Genomic DNA, 17780 nt, shown 5'->3' with positions numbered 1-17780 from the left:
ATCACCGTCATCGAGACTGTAATCAACATCGGCGGCTTCAGAATTACTTGGTTTAGCAGTGGCATCAATATCTAGAACACCTACCGGGTAGCGACTCGTCGGGCGTCATGACCATACGTCCTCGGTGTGTATATTCAGGCAAACGCCATGCAGTAGCCTCGCCGTTATTACCCCTCGAGATTAAGGGCAAAAATCGTCTCGTCGCGCCTTGTCTTCGGTCTTGGACACACCCCCAACATTTAAATGAAAGTCCATTTTGACTGGGCGGGTCAAGGCCTCTGAAGGTACATTTCGTCGTCAAACCACTACATACGGTTCACTGAAGTCCTTCCTTGACCAATTCTGCGCTCCTTATTCTTGCAAAATGTCGTCGCCAACGCCAGACGCTGCTTTCACTCCCCTGGATTATCTCATTCTTTCAGAGCGCCGTTCCGACCGTCCTATCCTCGCCTTTCAGCCTGTCCTTCAGGACCATCTCATCTGCTTGTTTTCTGGACGGACGACTATGAGCCGAAGGTGTACCACTCACATCGGTTTCATCTGACTCCCAGCGGCCCCCCAGACAGACAAATTACTGGCCGTAATTTCAGTTGAGGATCTCCTTCCGCATTGAACAAGAATTTACGGCGATATATTATCGAAAAGACGCCCTTCTTCACCCTCTTGTTTATAGTGTCCGGCGTGTCTTTAAATCTCCAAGCTTCTCATTTTGATTCCCGGCGTGGAAGGCCTTGCCAGCGCTTTCGAATCGCCGCTGTCGCGATGTTCAGCATGAAACGGCTGTAAGGAGTTTCCTCAGGTCGATGATTGTACTAGTTAGATCTCTTTGGAATGATATTTTGACTGCACGCAACGTATGTTCGATGGAGCAGATCTGTGCCGCTTTGTGGCTCTTGCCTTGCACCGAAAGCTTCCGAAGCTGGTACAAGAAAGACGACCTAAGAAAGTACATCCAATCTAATCTCTCGATGACGATCGGAAGGCGTCTAATTGCACTTCCTTCAGTGATATGACCACGGACTCGAGGCCCATCCCAATACGCATCGCAAACCAGCGGGCGTACATCTGGGATGTCGACGGTATATATAGTTGCACAATCCTCGGATCGTATACTGACTTGAATCCTTGATTCCAAGCGCAGATATCGCAGTGTTGCGGTCTCAGCATCGTCTGTGCGGTATCCTAGCCGGCACGCTTCCGCACCTATCCCAGCAGAATGTCTTTCTTGGGGTACCATTGCTCCTAATGCCAGAAGAAGTCGTTCTCCTCGTAGAAAAAAGTGCGCGTTGTTTCCTCCATTTCGCACTGTGCTTTCACAGACTGATTATATGGTACGTAGAATTCGCGGTTCTAGTCAATGACCCCAATGCACACCAAGCACCGACAGCCCCCCAGCTACAAAAATGGGAGGAAGAAAGGGATGAATTCGCGAAACGCCATATCGTCGTAAACGACACGAAAATCAGTCAAAACGCCGCGACGAGGAGTATGTCTGAAGATGCGATGCGCAAACGCAAGGAACGGATGGAGAGGAAAGCGGCACAACCGCAACAGCCTCCTCCTGTCGACATGATTCCTGAAGAATCACCGGCGGAACGAACTGAGGCTACTCCAACGACGGATTCTCGTCCCAGTACACCTTCATCTAACGCTATTACCGTAGCGTACCCCGTCATCATAGAATCGGCCTCGTCTACGCTGGAGTGGTACGACACGAGCGCCGCCACGTACAATACCATCGAAGCTGCCCAAGCTGCTGGTATCTGGTCATACCCCTCGAACCTCAGCGAGAGAGCTAGGTGTGGTGTATTCCGCGGTCTTTGGGAGCAGGGGTATTTCCTAGGCGGCGGCATCAAATTTGGTGGAGACTATTTGGTTTATCCTGGTACCCCTCTTCGTATTTCTCAGAGTGGGGATAGCGCTAACAAAGTATTTCCTGGATAAGGTGACCCGCTTCGCTTCCACTCGCATTTTGTAGCGACAGTTATTGAATCGCCGGTTGCTACTCTGCGACCAATGGAAATCGTCGCCCACGGCCGTTTGGGCACGGCGACCAAGAAGTCGCACCTACTCTGTGGATGGAACGACGAGAAGAAGGATGTATCGTATTTATCTATCGAATGGGCGGGCTTCGGTTGAAGCCTGGTTGTGATATTATCATGCTAGCATATATGTGCGCTGTCCATTAATCCAACTTCCGGCGGCCTAGATGTATACGCTGCTGTGCCACAGGGCGCTTTCCTCGCAAAGTATTCAATTCAATAGCTGCACCAGACCCCTCCTCTGCATTCTCCGTCGTCGAATCGCTCAGGGCTCTATTTCGTCCGACTGTTTGCCCTCCGCCGACGGTCAAAACTTTCACTATCCAGTCATTGATGAATAGAACAGGCGCGAAAATAGGGATGCGGATGGGAACGAATGGAGAGGGATGTTGTATTGTTTCATTCTGCGCGTCGATTGTCGATACGGGATTGTACGGGTCCAAAGGCACGGGGCGCGCATGCATTGCCATGATGATGAACTGAGAAGCGTAGTGAGACGTGTGCTGAGCATGTACGGTTAAAACATACGTACGGAAGGGAAGACTAGCGCGAACAATGCAGCGTTGGCGAGCGTGCCACCCCACATGCACATTGCTGACGATGGTAGACCTAATTGTTGGTCAGTTACCGCGCCCGATGAAAACTCTAGATACGAACCAAATGTCAGGTAGTATGCCCAACGTTCTTCCAGATGCCTGATTCTGCGAGACAGCGAAAAGTTGTTGGCTATCCAGACAAATCTTTGGGGATACGTGTTAGCAAAGACGCGTGAGCATCGTAGTGATACCTACTCAAAGCAATAGTATCTAGACGAGAGGCAAGTTGAGCGGACGGAGGTGACGGCAGGAAAGAAACACGCACGCATCTACCCAGCACAGGAATATAAATCCTGCCATGGGACCGATGTATGGTGTATATCCCAGAGCGAACGAGATGGCCACGGATGTAAAGACCATCACCCCTCTGTACGCCGACGTGGCGAGGGCCCTCAACATTCCAGAGTATGTCATCGGCTGTTGAACGGCTGCACGAGGACCGCGTCTGAGGATGTATGTCCGTTTAGCTACGATAGAGCACCATGAGCTCTAAAAGCAGTATGTATACTTTGCTTCGAACATAGGACGAGCAACAAATACTCACGTTCAGATAGAACGATACCCCGACAACGGGTAGCAACCACAGAATCTGGTAGAACCACCCGACATTCCGATGGAGCCACTTCTGCTGGTTCTCGACCAGTGGGCCAAGCAGGATGTCGAATACGTAGATGGATATGAGTGAGAGGGAGTTAAGCAGCAGGCTCTTATAAACGTTTGCGCGAATTTCTGGGTCCCTTCAAGACGGTCAGTATCACAGCAATGCGCAGCGCCATTCAAGCGTACGATGAGACAGCTGAGATGACTATATCCCAGCGAAAAGCGTCCACAAGCCCGCGCCATGCCCATCGCAGTTGTAGGCTCGCGGTGTCGGAGAATGACAAGAACGTCGGGTACGAAGTCCTCGAGGCATGTTGCATGTTCAGATATTGAACCTGGTCGTAGATAATGAGCTTTGCTTTTCAAGGAAACGAAGCCCAAACGTACCGTGTCACCATCCAGCAGCCAACATGCACGTTCAGGGTCAGACGTTATTCAAATAAGCGCCCAACGAAGAGCGATCTTTCGGCTATGTAAGTTGCTTGGCGTATGTACCCAGGTTCAATTCGTATAAATATGCCTTCGAGGAGGCCAAATTGTGTGATTACGACCAGTGATAAGTACATTAATATTATCCAGTAGCAAATACTGGGCCCAGTTCGTTTAGTGGGAAATGGAAATATTGAGTGGAACTTTGTTTGAGAAAAGGCGAAATCGAGTTTCGGTGGGATAGATGAAGGCGACTTTTCGACGGCAGGTGTATGAGCTTGTCTTGAGGAAAGGGGCTTTGGTGCAAGGTCGCTGGCCAGAGTCAGTAGCTCCGCCCCTCAAGAGTATCTGGCGTACGCCGCGCATCAATGTGCACCGGTGATCCAAAGGACGGGACCGACGAGCGGTTGCCTCTGCCTCCATGCCCCGGAAACTCACTTCAAGCTTGCGGGGTGTTACTGAACGTCGTACATGATAACTTGGTCTTGAGTCTTCTGATATTCCGACAATGGACAAGAGATTGCTGGAGAACAAGGCCGGAATGGTCGCAACAAAAGTCCACGGTCATTTGTATACGGCACATTGCTAGAAGTGAAATATTCAGCCTCCGTCCACTACCGTTGCAACAGAGAAGTCAAAATAAATACATAGAACACGCACTTTGTTGCCCATCTTGTCCGTGTCGATATTCGTGCATACAAGGGCTGCGGACGACCGTTTCTGGAAGAGGAGGACGAGCGGACTTGAAGGAAATTGCCACACTATTGCAGGGTGTTTGTATGCGTCTCACCACAACCACAACCCCCTTGCAGTCAGCCCGAGTCTCCTTGAGCTGAAGAATTCTGCGCAAGCTCCCTGGTATACTGGCCGTATTCGCGGACATCCGGAGACCATCCATATTCATGGATTCGCAACCAGTCGGCTTGATTCTTGAAGCCCACCGACGGACAGCATTTTTCTACCGTTAGAAATGGCGAGGGTCTGGATTATCTGCTGCCACAGAATGGCGATGCTTGTATGCAGATTTACGCCATTTGTCTTGGATGCACTCTGACCGTAGAGGCTTGAAGCGCGTCCATTCTTGAAGCTTGAAAACTTGGTTCTTGACGATTTGAAGCAATCATCTTGGGGCTCTCATAGTATTTACTGTCGCCACGGACGCATGAAGACGATAGATGGAGTATCACATCACGCCAGCGCAGAGAGTCGAGAGGAGCACTTGGAGGCTGTCTGGTCCACCTGAAGCAAGGTGCGGTTTGATCAAGCACACTTGAGCGGTGTATTGAGTCATTCTCGTCTTTTGTGCAGGATACCTTGATGGTCGGTCCAAAACCAGAACAATTGAGCAGCAGGATACTCGTCGACGGCGGACCAGCAGGACGGCCTAACTTCAAGCTTCCTATACCGACCGCCTCAAGCCTGGGACACTTCAGTGGACTGGTGCATCACGGTCTTGTATGTCGCTTCAGTCATCTTCATATTTAGTCTTGATTGATGAACTTTGTTGAAAGGGCGAAGATGCTTGGTGCCAACCCTTGTATCTTGGCTTGCATCTTGAAACTTGAAGTCATAGGTCCTCCAGCAGGTTGTTGGAAAACCGTGACCGATGTTGAAGCAAACAGCAGTTTGTAGAAATATACTGAGGTGTGCGATATCTCAATACTTTGATGCATTTCGGTGACTAGAATTCAGCAGTTAATATCCCATGTTGGTGGATTGGTGCAACGAACTCACCAACCAGTCGAGCGCGTTTATATGTCACGTTGCGTGACAGTCACCAGCGCACTTGCCTATTTTGGATAACGTCGGCCCAGGGTTCGGGAGCGGCTCCGCTTCGGTTTCCATGGGCAATCTGACTCGAGCAAGAGTTCTAGAAGGCGGGCTGGGCAAAGGGCTTTGCTCATAAGAAGTCACCCTGAAGCCTGAGGATCCGCCGCCGAATATCGTCCTGAAGTGTCGAGTTCAAGTTTTGTGCCGCCTGCCCAGTCGCGTCTTGGAATCAACGCCTACCTTCACTCAGTACGGTAGCCAGGGTGGCTGCGTTTTCTTCGACGTGTAGCAAAGGGGGAGGACCGATGGGCCGCCTTCATTGATCGACTAGGATGTGGTGCCGTGAAGCGGGAACTTGGAAGGTTCCAAAACTGGGGAACACGAGTCTTCTGTTGTCTTAATTCGGACAATTTTTCGGCAACTACCCAGCGCAATTCAGGAAAATCGCGGCCTCGAGACCCTTGCTCCTTCTCCCCTCTTTCTCTCTTACCACGACCTTGTCTGCCCTCCGCTCCTTTTGTTCGTTTACCTTTCTCATAAATGCCAATGCCATCGGTCTTTCCTCGCTCGCGCAATGGAGGTAGCCATATGTATGCGCCATCCATTGCGCAGGTTCTCGAGTCGTATTACCTGTCCCAGCTACGGTCTTCCACGCGTCCTAAGGCTTTCTCGCGATACCATCCCTACCCCTGCTATACGGAGCGTGTTTCCTACGATCCTTTGATGGTAAGTTGGCCCAAATGCCTGTCCCACTCCTATGCCGACATGACATCCAATTAGCAAACTATTGATGAGCGAGACGAGCTCCCTGCTTACCAGGTAGGTACAGGCGCCTCGCTTCGCTTGGATTGTGGTCGCTTATATGATTGAATAGGACGCTCGTGGGCAGCCTGCGCCAAACCAACCCCGCAACGGCACCGAACATGGTCGGCGCCACGGCTTCGTCCACAAGGCTATCAATGCGTAAGCCCATCTATCGTCCCCCTTCCTTTTGCTCACAGCTCTCTCAGAGCCTAAGCAGTCACAGCCACTCAGAAGACAATCCAAATTCATTGTATATTACAGAGCTAACTCTTCGTACGTTTCCCACTGTCTCTGAGGCTAGATCCTAATCAAGGACATGTTTAGTTGCCAATCATTTTTCTTTGTTCGAAAGCCCGTCTTGATGGCTAGCAAACGCTGCGACTTGGACATATAACCCTTGCCTGCGATACCTAGCCCCCAAGGTGCCGGACAACGGTACCACCAAATAAACATATACTCATAATCACCTCCGTTCGAAATGTATTTAGTACTCGGAACAACTAAGCAGAAAGCTTGTCTCATCCAGTCGGTGGATTCTAATTAGGGGATACAGATAGAAACTGTAACTATCTAATCGATGTATATGAACGAACTAGTCGATTCATCTTCCGTCTGCTCATCACTGCGTTTTTGGCGTTATGGGCTCTGGTAGAGGTTGCCTGTCAATGGTGGCAACACTATTTACGAACGACGTATATGTCGTTTCGTCTCCCTGCAACCCCGTGAGTACATGCATTTCAATTGTAACTTCACACCTACAATGACAGTGTATGGGAAACCACGCTCGAAGGGCAGAATGCCTTCGATATACTCTACTTGCTCTTTGCTGAGGGAGATGTCTAGTGCTTCGAGGTTAGCTAGGAGGTGCTCGACTTTACGGCCGCCAATGAGGGGAACGACATGCGTCGTCTTTTGCATCACATACGCAATCGCAACTAGAATGGCAAAGTCAGATACGCACAAAACGGTGATCAGCACCGTATGCTACCCACCAGCAGTGATGCTTTTCGCGCCGACCTCGCTAGCAACCTTTTCCAGCGCACGGGATATCTTGGCTTCGCTTTCTGTTCGCTTCCAGCTCAAATTTGTCCTTAGTTCACGTCCTTTCTCGCCTGACTCCTTCCTGCGTTGTTCTTCCGCGTCTGTGCGGAGCTTGCCGCCTGCAAGCACACCCCAAGGCACCAATGCAAGGCCTTCAAGTTTGAATTAGTACGACCATTACGATGCAGTGCGAATTCGTGTGCATACCTTCTTTACGTGCCATGGGGATTATGTCGCGTTCAAATGAACGCTCTATGATACTCCAGCTTCCTTGATACACGGAGAAGGGTGTTTTTCCATGATCGCGAGCATACTGGTTTGCTGTCGCTACTACCCACGCAGGCACGTTCGAAGCACCCTGAGGAGATATCAGAGGCTGGAGAAATGTTCCCCAGTAAAAGAGAACATACCAGATAGAGGACCTTACTTTGGGACACCAAAGTATGTAGGCCATTCATTACCTCTTCGATCGAAGTGTCGTATCCCCACCAGTGAACGTAGAGAATGTCGATGTATGTCGTACGTAACTTCTTCAGGCTGGCTTCGACGCTGAGTAGCATATTCTTTAGGTGATTTCCGACATAGTTTACTGCAATTTTCGCGTTTGGGTCTGTGCGTTTGTAGTTCATGGAGTACTAGAGAAATAAATATAAATGTAAGTGGATCTGGAACAGTATGTACAATTCCACTATCACCTTGGTCGCAATTACTAGCTGATCGCGTATACCGCGCTTTTCGGCCCATTCACCGATGAACTGCTCAGATGTCTCGTCCTGACTACACACCAACGCGTGACCCTCTTTCGATCCCAAGAGGGATATGTACTTTAACTTACTAGTTACTAGACGTATCGATGAAGTTCCCTCCATTGTCGTAATAAGCATCCAGGAGTTCAAAACTCGATTCTTTGTTCATAGCTCCCAACCCGATGCTGTCCCATTTGTCTCCAATGCTCATGGCGCCCAAAGCAAGGGGGGAGACATAGATGCCCGCCTTCGGGGACAAGACCCTGTACCGGCCGAGCTTGGATGGGGGAGGAGGCGCAGGCGTGAATAATTTCGACATGGCAGGATGTCTGCTGGATGAAAGGCTGCGAATATGGGATACTCTGAAGATTGGGCGGAGGGGGGACATTGTTCGGCGTTTGGAGTGCCGAGGACAGCACGTTGTGCATCATACCTCGGTCTGCTTCCTAGCGGGCTTCGTGGGGCTTCTCGTATTTACCCCGTCCTGCATGTATACTGGTCCTTGGAGTAGTCCTCACCACGCTGGAGCTGCCGCGTTGTGTTTCTGGCACCTCCTTGGAGGCGCGACTGAACGGAAAGAAGCCCGATGCAACGACTCGGGGCGGCGTTGGACTCGTACTTGGATGTCTAAATATAGAATATAGAGTCAAACGAGAGGCGCCGAGGGTGAAATCCTCTACGATAATCGCCACTTTTGAAGCCAGACGCTGCTGCATGAACACTGCGATCCGAATGTTGATAGGAACATGGAATATAGCACAAAGAATGGGCGATGCTACGGGCTCGGTTGGGTTGAATCAAAGGGATTAGATTCCGTTGGAAATGTCAACAAAACCCTTCACATAGATGCTTCATGCAGCGGCAGATATTTTGAACTACAACTGAGGGATAAATGCGGATGCATTCGGGAGGACGCAGGCACGTCGTTACATGGCTGTTATTCGGGTACGAGTATGATCATCGCACCATAGAACTCAGGGTCAAAAGATGTCTGATAAACGTGGGGCCGATGTAAAGCAAGGATCGATATTATGCAGCGCTCTGGCAGAATCTGAAGTGTGGCAGGGGAGAGAAAGCAGCGCCTGATGTCAGAAAAAACCAAGGTAATCAAGGAGCGTGGAATCGGACAAGCGGAACTTCGACGAGACAGACGGTGTTGGGACGGAAAATGTCTTCAGAGGTCGTAACCCGCCCAGGTATTGAGGTATTTATCCGATGGGTAGCGAGCTTCGTCGTCGTCGTCGTGGATCCAGAACAAGGTGCCTTTCAGGAAGAGGCTGAAGAGCGAGTATAAAGCTGTCCTCGACGCAGCCAACGCGCAACGGCTTGGTCTCGAGCCTTCTGGAGCGCATCGGTGCGTCGTCTACAAAATTCAACGGTTAAATAATCCCCGGGTACGACAGAAAGAGGGTTTTCGACCCCTCTCACCTGCAGCTCCTGCAGAAGAATCGAAAATAAAATCGCGGTCGCAGCCTTGTTGGCCTCAGACCGTTTCATGCATGCAAGGCCTTACCACGGGCACTTGAGTAGGCGACGAGATTGCAGAGGCTTGCAGAGGCTTGCAGGGGGTGACTGTGGTGGAAAGGAGAACGAGCGGACTTGGGGGGAAATTGCCACACTGAGTTGCAAGTTGTTTGTATGGGTCTTACCACAACCACAGTTATTCCCAAAATCTCTTCGAAGACTTGCTGGAATCGTTTCATGCATGAAGGTCGACGGGGTCATTCCTCGAAAATCGTCACACAATCCATCGATTTCTTGAATAAATCTTGAATCACGATTCCTGACGGCGGACACCACTTTTCTACGGTCGAATATTAGGGCGGACTTGGAGGATTTGCTGCTGCTGGCTGTCGATGCTTGTACGGATATTTTGATTCTTGTCCTTGGATGCACACTGACCGCAGTCTTGAATCGCGTCGATCCTTGAAGCTTGAAGCTTGATGGCTTGAAGCACCAACTCAACTCTCACAAGATATCTGTCGTAGTTCTTCATTCCTTGGGACCAGTACAAGTAGTAAGGATCCTCCAATAGCACGGCGGTGGATAAGGGGTTTCGAAGACTATGAAGTCCGTCGAGAGCGAGGTACGTTTATTCCAGTTTGTTCGCGCAGCTGTTCGAGTCATCTCTTGCTAATTTTCTGCCAGAATGCCGACTGTCTCTCCGGCACTAGAACAGGTGTACCGGCTTGTTAGCTCTCGACGGGAACCAGTTCAACGGCCTGGTCTCGAGCTTCAAGTTTCGCCCAAACGAGCATCTTCAAATAATCTTCGAGTCAAACATTAGGCGACCGAGTCTCACAGATTTGATGGTTCGCCTTAGTCGCCTTGATCTTCATGCTTCATTGTCGAGTATTGTGGAAAGGACGAGGCCGGAAACGTTATGTCTTCACTCCAGCAGATGTCGGCGACCAAAGTTGAAGCAAGCGGCAACTTGCAGAACGTCTCCTGAGGTAGGCGACACCTCAGAACGTGTTTGATACACTTTTGACTAGAATTCAGCAGGTCAATATCCTTTGTTGGTGGGTGGGCATAATGAACTCACTTTCAATCAAACGCGACGCGTCTTATGACTGTCACAATATGTGACAGCTCCCGGCGCGCTTACCTATTCTGGCCAACGGCGGCACGGTGTTCGGGAGCCGCTCCGCTTCTGTTTCCATGGGCAAATGACTCGAGCAAGAGTTCTAGAAGGGTGGGCAAAGGGCTTCGGGAAGCCACCCTGAAGGCCTGAAGGCTGAGGATCTTTGAAGTATAGAGTTAAAGCTACGTGCTGCCTCGCCAGTCGCGTCTCAAAACAAATGCCTGGCTTCACTCAGCGCGGTAGCTAGGGCGTCAGTGCGTCTTCTATCGTGCTGTCGTGAAGGAGGGGAGCCGATGGGTCGATTTCATTTGCGGACTTGGATATGATGTGCCGGGAGCTGGAGCTTGGAAGGTTCCAAAATCGGGGAACACGAGTCTTCTGTTGACTCAATTTGGCCATTTTGCCGGCAACTGCCCAGTGAACAATCTAGGAAAACGGCGGCCCAGGACCCTGTCTCCTTTCTTTTCTACCTCGACCACTACCCTGCGCTCCTTTCCTCCCTTCGTCCTCTTCGCAAATGGCAATGCCCTCAATATTTCCCCGCTCGCGCAATGGAGGCAGTCACATGTACGCGCCATCCATCGCACAGGTTCTCGAATCGTACTCCCTGTCGCAATTACGGTCTTCTACGCGTTCGAAAGTCTTTTCGCGGTATCATCCATACCCCTGCTATACCGAGCGCGTTGTCAGTGATCCTCTAATGGTAAGTTGATTTCATCATAGCTTGTTGACAATACCAACACCAACATCCAACCAAATTAGCAAACTATCGATGAGCGAGACGAGCCGCCTGCTTACCAAGTAGCTACTGATATTCTACTCCATCTAAATCATCGCTTATAGAAATGTGTAGGGCCCTCGTGGGCAGGTTGCATTACGCCAGCCTCGCAACGGCGTAGACTATGGTCGACGTCAAGGCTTCGTTCATAAGGCTATTGCTGCGTATGTTCGTCTCCCTTTTCTCCACTCGTTTCACTCATCACAGGCATTCACAGAACATGAATAGCCTTCGTTCGTTATCAGCATCGTCTATCCAAAGATGTTCGTACGTTGGCTGCCTTAACTTTAGAATGTGAGAGGACTTTCTCTGACTGAAAACTACTGCTCGTCCAGCATTCCTTGATTTTCCTTGGTTCGAAGCCTTGTCTTGACCTTGGTAGATATGGTATGATACCCTGCACACCGCTGTTCAGACTGTGTCTTACCCGCTGCTGAGAAAGAGCGTGTCTATCTATCTAATCCATACACGCACATATATTCACATAATTGACATTCGTTTTCAATCTGTATTTAGTACCTATAGCAACACAAATAGAGGACTCGCTTTATCTGATTTATCCACTTTTAAGCAGATATGTGTACAGATGGGAACGCGTCCATTGGCAAGTTCAGTTATTGTACAAAGATCCAGAACAAAGTAGCTTCAAGATCTTCCTACGTATATCATCAATTCATTGCACACTCGGGTCGATTTTGATCACCACTTTCCCGGCAGCCCTCGATGTCATCAACCGTTCGTACCCCTTCAGGGCATCTTCTATGGGGTAAATTGAGTCGACTACACCCTTCAGCTTTCCTGAAACAAAACAAGATGTAAGACGGCCATGTCTGTATAGGTCTTGCAACTGCCCACCTTCTGCTATGAGTTGGCTGAGGGCATTCAAGTCTGCTTTGTCAACCATGACAGCAGCGAGCTTGTATTTCCTATTGACTCCACCCAGCCAAACCGGTCTAGCGGTGGCGACAATGGTCAAGAAGGCGTTAAAAAACTCGCTTATAGTGGTGCTATGGGGAAATGGACCAGTCGTGACAAAGACTCCTTGAGGTGCAAGGTATTGAGGGCTGTGGGTATAAAGAGAGGGGTCCGATAGTCCGAAGGCGTCGATGATGGCATGAAATTTGGGCTCAGGCGGATGTGACGCCAGATATTGGTGTAATGGTTCTTTTGTATAGTCAATGAACTGCACAGTTTAGATTGAATGTGAAGATGTCCTTTATCGCGATTACTGACCTCGTCGGCCCCCATCTCCTTCACGAGCCCTTCGTTCCTGGAAGATGCACTCGCCACCACGGTCATGCCATGAGCCTTTGCGATTTGAATTGCAAATAAGCCGACAGCGGTGCTCCCGCCGTTGATAAAGACTTTCTGACCAGGCTCCAGACCAGCATCCTTGAAAAGTGCCTGATAGGCTGTTAGTCCGGCCAGAGCGATACCAGCCGCGTTAGCAACGTCGATTGTAGGTGGACGAAGAGCAACCGCAGCTGCAGGAACAACTGCATATTCTGACAGACTGCCCTGCCTGGACTTCTGATTGTCGACTGGGATATGGCATGAGACAGAGGAGGTGCCGACAACGTATTGAGTACCCACAGACGTGTATGAAACCAAAAACGGGATCGCCTGCCTTGAACTCGGTGTCATTTCCGTCTTCCACGACGCCTGCAAAGTCGTGCTCAACGACAAGTGGCCTCCCCGCCATAAAGTTCGGCAACAGGCGCATCATCTTGTAGCCGCTAGATTTCGCGTGAGTTCGAGCAGATTCAACAATAGAGCCTAAATCCGTACACTGGGTTGAGCGCTGCTGCCTGTATCCTGACCAGTACATCGTCCTTCTTGAGCTCGCCAGCCACCGGCCAGTCTGATTTCAAACTGAGAGAGCGCGAGGGATGGCCTCGCTGCAGTGAGACCCAAGCTCTTTGCGTCTTCGGTGTGGGCATTTCGAAGATACGGCGCCATCATATATCTCCGCATAGTTTCCATCCAACATGGCACAAACAATGAACATGGTGAGCTTGATATAACCCTAACCTTGGGATAGGGTTCGGCACGTGAACCGCTAGCTGAGAAATCAGATTACTATAATTGGAAGGCACTGTTGAGAATGTATCTCCCCGCTGAGTTGCTACTTACTTACTCACCACTTCCAGCGACAACCGCTGCTCCTCTTTATACCGCCGACGTGCCAACCGTTACCTTACGTTCGAAACCATTAATTTGAGGAGCCCATCATGGAGGTCCGTCGCCATTCATGCGCTCAGCAAACAGCCTACAGCTGACGACCCGGACAATAGGGCTTGCTTGATTTCAGCAGCGAATTCGATGTCGGCCTAATGGACAAGGTCGTCATGGCCTTCTACACTTCATCTGGACAAGAAGTGAGATCACTTACCCGACGCTTGTGCAGAACCGTAATCTAATCAATCGCTACAGCAACAAATGGCTCAGCAGGTGTTGACGCAGTTCCAGGAGCACGCCGATGCGTGGATGAGAGTACCGGATATTATGGAGGGATCGTCATTCCCTCAGAGCAAGGTACGTCAGCTTGCGCAATCCCGTGTTCGGTGTACTTACTAGTCGCTTTACGTCCTAGTTCATCGGGCTGCAGATCCTTGAGAAGGTCATCAACACCCGATGGAAATCCCTGCCGGATGGGCAACGCCAGGGTGCGTCATTAATCTACGATACCTAGTGCGTTCTAACCTGTTTCCCAGGAATTCGAAACTTCATTGTCGGTGTAACCGTGAAGGTAGCATCTGACGAAACAACCATGCGCAAGGAGAAAACATACCTCAATAAACTTAACCTTGCCTTGGTCCAGGTAAACCTTTACTCCGCCTCCCCACATTCTCGCGATTCTCAAACTGGGATGTACTACTCAGATACTGAAGCAAGAGTGGCCGCACAACTGGCCAAACTTCATAACCGAGCTGGTTGAGTCATCGAAGACAAACCTCTCGCTGTGCGAGAATAACATGATCATTCTGAAGCTGCTGTCTGAGGAAATCTTCGACTTTTCGGCGGAGCAGATGACGCAGAACAAGATCAAGAACTTGAAGAACCAGATGTGCGGGGAGTTCTCTGAGATCTTTAAACTCTGCTCAGAAGTTCTAGAGGAGGCTAGCAAGACGTCCTTGATTAGAGCCACGCTAGAGACTTTGCTGAGATTCTTGAACTGGATACCCCTCGGTTATATTTTTGAAACAACCGTTATCGACTTGCTTCTGAACCGTGTAAGTTGCACATCCGCGACAGAAATCGTTATAGCCTCATTCCCCTTCGCAATAGTTTCTTGAAGCGCCTGAATTTCGAAATGTTACACTCAAGTGTCTGGCAGAGATTGCAGCACTCAACGTGGGCCCAGAATACGACCCCAAATTCGTCATATTATTCGCGATGGTTATGACGTCCGTCAACCGAATGATTCCTCCGAGCACCAATATCGCGCAAGCGTATGCCAACGCCGGGGATTCCGGCCAAGAACTCGTCCTCAACCTCGCCCTCTTCCTCTGCAATTTCCTCTCCACCCACCTCCGCGCCGTCGAGACCGAATCCAACCGCGATGTACTCCTCAATGCCCATCTGTACATGGTGAAGATATCGCAAGTGGACGAACGCGAGATCTTCAAAATTTGCCTGGAGTATTGGCTGAAGCTTGTTACGGAGTTGTATGACGAAATCCAGAGCCTGCCAATTGGAGAGTCTGGTTTGCTAATGGGATTGAGCTTGGGCCCCGGCGGAAGCGCAGGGGTGCTCAACGGTATGTCGCTGAGAAAGAACATCTACTCCGACGTATTATCAAACCTGCGATTGGTCGTCATTGAGCGAATGGTCAAGCCAGAGGAAGTAAGTTCGTCTCAGAATTCTCCGAGGATTCATCACGAAGTCGATTCACTTATTTCGCCTCCTTATTAGGTGCTTATCGTGGAGAATGAAGAGGGTGAGATAGTACGAGAGTTCATGAAGGAAAGTGACACTATCGTGCTATACAAGTCGATGAGGGAGTTGCTTGTGTTCCTCACGCATCTGGACGTCGCGGACACCGAGGCAATGATGACCGAGAAGCTGGCGAAGCAAGTGGACGGCTCAGAATGGTCATGGAACAACCTCAACACGCTATGCTGGGCTATCGGTTCAATATCTGGTGCTATGAGTACGTTATTTCCTTGTGAACTCTTCTCCTGCAATTTAGTATTCCGACTCAAATTTGTAGATGAGGAAACTGAGAAGCGGTTTTTGGTGACGGTCATCAAAGACCTTTTGGGCCTTTGCGAGATCAAGCGCGGCAAGGACAATAAAGCCGTGGTGGCATCGGATATAATGTATATCGTTGGCCAGTACCCCCGTTTCCTGAAGGCACACTGGAAATTCTTGAAGACGGTCGTCAATAAGCTATTTGAGTTCATGCATGAGACCCACGAAGGTCAATGTCCTTCGTATCCCACCGTGAGCCTAGCTGACAAGTTGGATTTATCTAGGTGTACAAGACATGGCCTGCGATACATTTATCAAGATCGCGCAGAAGTGCAGGCGGCATTTTGTCATGCAACAGTCTGGCGAGCAAGAACCATTCGTTGATGAAATACTGCGATCTTTGCATCGCATAACGGTCGACCTCTCAGCGCAGCAGGTTCACACCTTCTACGAGGCCGTCGGATACATGATCTCTGCTACACCGAACAAACCGCAACAAGAAAAGCTGATAGCCAAACTGATGGAACTGCCCAATAACGCAGTACGTGGCTCGCCTTCGTTTTATCCGCACGTGTGTTCACACCCAATCTTAATTGACGCATAGTGGGATTCGTTGATGGCACAAGCAGCGCAGAATATGGACGTTCTCTCCAGTTCGGACAACATTAAAATCCTCTCTAACGTCCTGAAGACCAACGTCTCGGCATGTACGTCAATAGGTAGTTTCTACCTCCCGCAGATAGGCCGCGTCTTCTTGGATATGCTGGGCCTATACAAGGCCGTTAGCGGTATCATCAGCGAGTCAGTCGCCAAAGACGGTAAAGAACAGTCAGCCCTTTGATTGTATGACAGATCGCTGATAAGGCGGTTCAGGCCTCATTACTACGAAAACACCCAAAGTCCGACAACTGCGAACGGTGAAAAAGGAAATCCTGAGGTTCATGGAAACATATATAAAGAAAGCGGAAGACCTTGAGGCCGTCAACGCCAACTTTATTCCGCCACTTCTTGATGCTATTCTTGGCGACTATAACCACAATGTCCCCGCAGCTAGAGACGCCGAGGTCCTGAACGTAATGGCGACAATTACCAGTCGACTAGGGGTGAGGAGGTTCTTCCTTGTTCGCATCTGGGAAGACGCTGACCCGATTCATTGGCACGCCTAGCCTCTATTGACTCCTCAAGTGCCTGCTATTCTGGACGCGGTCTTCGAACCCACGTTGAATATGATCAACCAAGATTTCGCCGAATTCCCAGAACATCGTGTTGGGTTCTTCAAGCTGCTGCGCGCAATCAACCTCAACTGCTTCCCTGGTTCGTGATATCATTCATATTGACTCCAGGTACTCGCCATGTGCTCATATGACCTCAGCGCTACTCTCCATTCCTCCGCCTCAATTCAAGCTATTCATGGACAGCATTATATGGGCGATCAAACACACGATGCGAGATATCGCAGATATAGGCCTGAACAGTGAGTGTTCCTATTGGTACCTTTGCAGCTTACCTGACGACTTTCTCCATCAGTCTGCATCGAAGTGATCAACAACTTTGCCGGCGCGGATGAAGCCGTCAGCAACGCATTCTTCCAGCAGTACTTCTTGAGTATCGTTCAGGATATCTTCTTCGTCCTCACGGACACGGACCACAAGAGCGGCTTCAAGCTCCAAAGCTTGTTGCTGGCTCGTATGTTTAACCTTGTAGAAAGTGGGGAGATCAAAACGCCGCTGTTTGATCCTGCTTCCTTGCCAAACCCAAACATCACCAACCTTGTGTTCCTGCGGGAATACACCGCCAACTTGCTGAGCGGTGCTTTCCCTCATGTCCAACCGTATGTAACTTCGATTCGACCATGTCGTGTGAAGCTCATGCGTGCCTTTCTGCATTCATCCAGAATACAAGTTCAAGCTTTCGTTTCAGCACTTGCCGAGCATCACAATGATATTAATCGCTTCAAGCTCGCTCTACGTGACTTCCTCATCCAGCTTAAGGAATTCTCTGGAGACAATACCGAGCTATTCCTGGAAGAGAAGGAGGCGGAAGCTCGAAGGAAGGCAGAAGAAGAACGTTCAGCCGCTATGCGCATCCCTGGTATGCTCAAGCCTTCGCAGTTAGAAGACAAAGACGAGGATATATGAATGTAATCTGCCGATCTCTGTATTTGTACTGCAGTCCCTCATCCCTAATCGGCTCTGA

General features: G+C 49.9%; 6 protein-coding genes across 6 annotated transcripts; 3 read left to right on the top strand and 3 right to left on the bottom strand.

Annotated features, from left to right (window-relative positions):
- Nucleotides 1-1009: 1009 nt before the first annotated feature.
- Nucleotides 1010-2139, top strand: SEN34 (tRNA-splicing endonuclease subunit; the record flags this gene model as incomplete). The annotated part of the gene is made up of 4 exons (XM_036770804.1): nucleotides 1010-1079; nucleotides 1142-1279; nucleotides 1340-1885; nucleotides 1946-2139. 4 exons carry the CDS (start codon nucleotides 1010-1012, stop codon nucleotides 2137-2139), a joined length of 948 nt encoding a protein of 315 aa, XP_036636649.1.
- Nucleotides 2140-2185: 46 nt separating this feature from the next.
- PC9H_001152 (uncharacterized protein) lies at nucleotides 2186-3558 on the bottom strand (the record flags this gene model as incomplete). Its single annotated transcript, XM_036770803.1, has 7 exons — nucleotides 2186-2521; nucleotides 2575-2651; nucleotides 2700-2782; nucleotides 2834-2848; nucleotides 2904-3127; nucleotides 3183-3375; nucleotides 3425-3558. The coding sequence occupies 7 exons, from the start codon at nucleotides 3556-3558 to the stop codon at nucleotides 2186-2188; spliced, it is 1062 nt and encodes a 353-aa protein (XP_036636648.1).
- A 2419-nt stretch (nucleotides 3559-5977) lies between these two features.
- On the top strand, nucleotides 5978-6404 carry PC9H_001151 (uncharacterized protein; the record flags this gene model as incomplete). The annotated part of the gene is made up of 3 exons (XM_036770802.1): nucleotides 5978-6163; nucleotides 6218-6256; nucleotides 6312-6404. 3 exons carry the CDS (start codon nucleotides 5978-5980, stop codon nucleotides 6402-6404), a joined length of 318 nt encoding a protein of 105 aa, XP_036636647.1.
- A 456-nt stretch (nucleotides 6405-6860) lies between these two features.
- PC9H_001150 (uncharacterized protein) lies at nucleotides 6861-8347 on the bottom strand (the record flags this gene model as incomplete). The annotated part of the gene is made up of 7 exons (XM_036770801.1): nucleotides 6861-6953; nucleotides 7001-7176; nucleotides 7234-7434; nucleotides 7490-7640; nucleotides 7693-7917; nucleotides 7978-8059; nucleotides 8118-8347. The coding sequence occupies 7 exons, from the start codon at nucleotides 8345-8347 to the stop codon at nucleotides 6861-6863; spliced, it is 1158 nt and encodes a 385-aa protein (XP_036636646.1).
- A 3716-nt stretch (nucleotides 8348-12063) lies between these two features.
- On the bottom strand, nucleotides 12064-13330 carry PC9H_001149 (uncharacterized protein; the record flags this gene model as incomplete). Its single annotated transcript, XM_036770800.1, has 5 exons — nucleotides 12064-12188; nucleotides 12246-12573; nucleotides 12624-12931; nucleotides 12984-13126; nucleotides 13179-13330. 5 exons carry the CDS (start codon nucleotides 13328-13330, stop codon nucleotides 12064-12066), a joined length of 1056 nt encoding a protein of 351 aa, XP_036636645.1.
- A 291-nt stretch (nucleotides 13331-13621) lies between these two features.
- On the top strand, nucleotides 13622-17722 carry CRM1_2 (Karyopherin transporter; the record flags this gene model as incomplete). The annotated part of the gene is made up of 16 exons (XM_036770799.1): nucleotides 13622-13627; nucleotides 13685-13768; nucleotides 13824-13925; nucleotides 13984-14056; nucleotides 14105-14211; nucleotides 14273-14623; nucleotides 14679-15236; nucleotides 15306-15543; nucleotides 15604-15813; nucleotides 15869-16125; nucleotides 16189-16402; nucleotides 16458-16687; nucleotides 16751-16898; nucleotides 16957-17058; nucleotides 17112-17415; nucleotides 17479-17722. The coding sequence occupies 16 exons, from the start codon at nucleotides 13622-13624 to the stop codon at nucleotides 17720-17722; spliced, it is 3228 nt and encodes a 1075-aa protein (XP_036636644.1).
- Between the last annotated feature and the right edge of the window lie 58 nt (nucleotides 17723-17780).

Source organism: Pleurotus ostreatus (genome assembly GCF_014466165.1).
Source record: "Pleurotus ostreatus strain PC9 chromosome Unknown scaffold_1, whole genome shotgun sequence".
Lineage (NCBI taxonomy): Eukaryota > Fungi > Basidiomycota > Agaricomycetes > Agaricales > Pleurotaceae > Pleurotus > Pleurotus ostreatus.
This window is presented reverse-complemented; position numbering and strand designations above follow the sequence as displayed.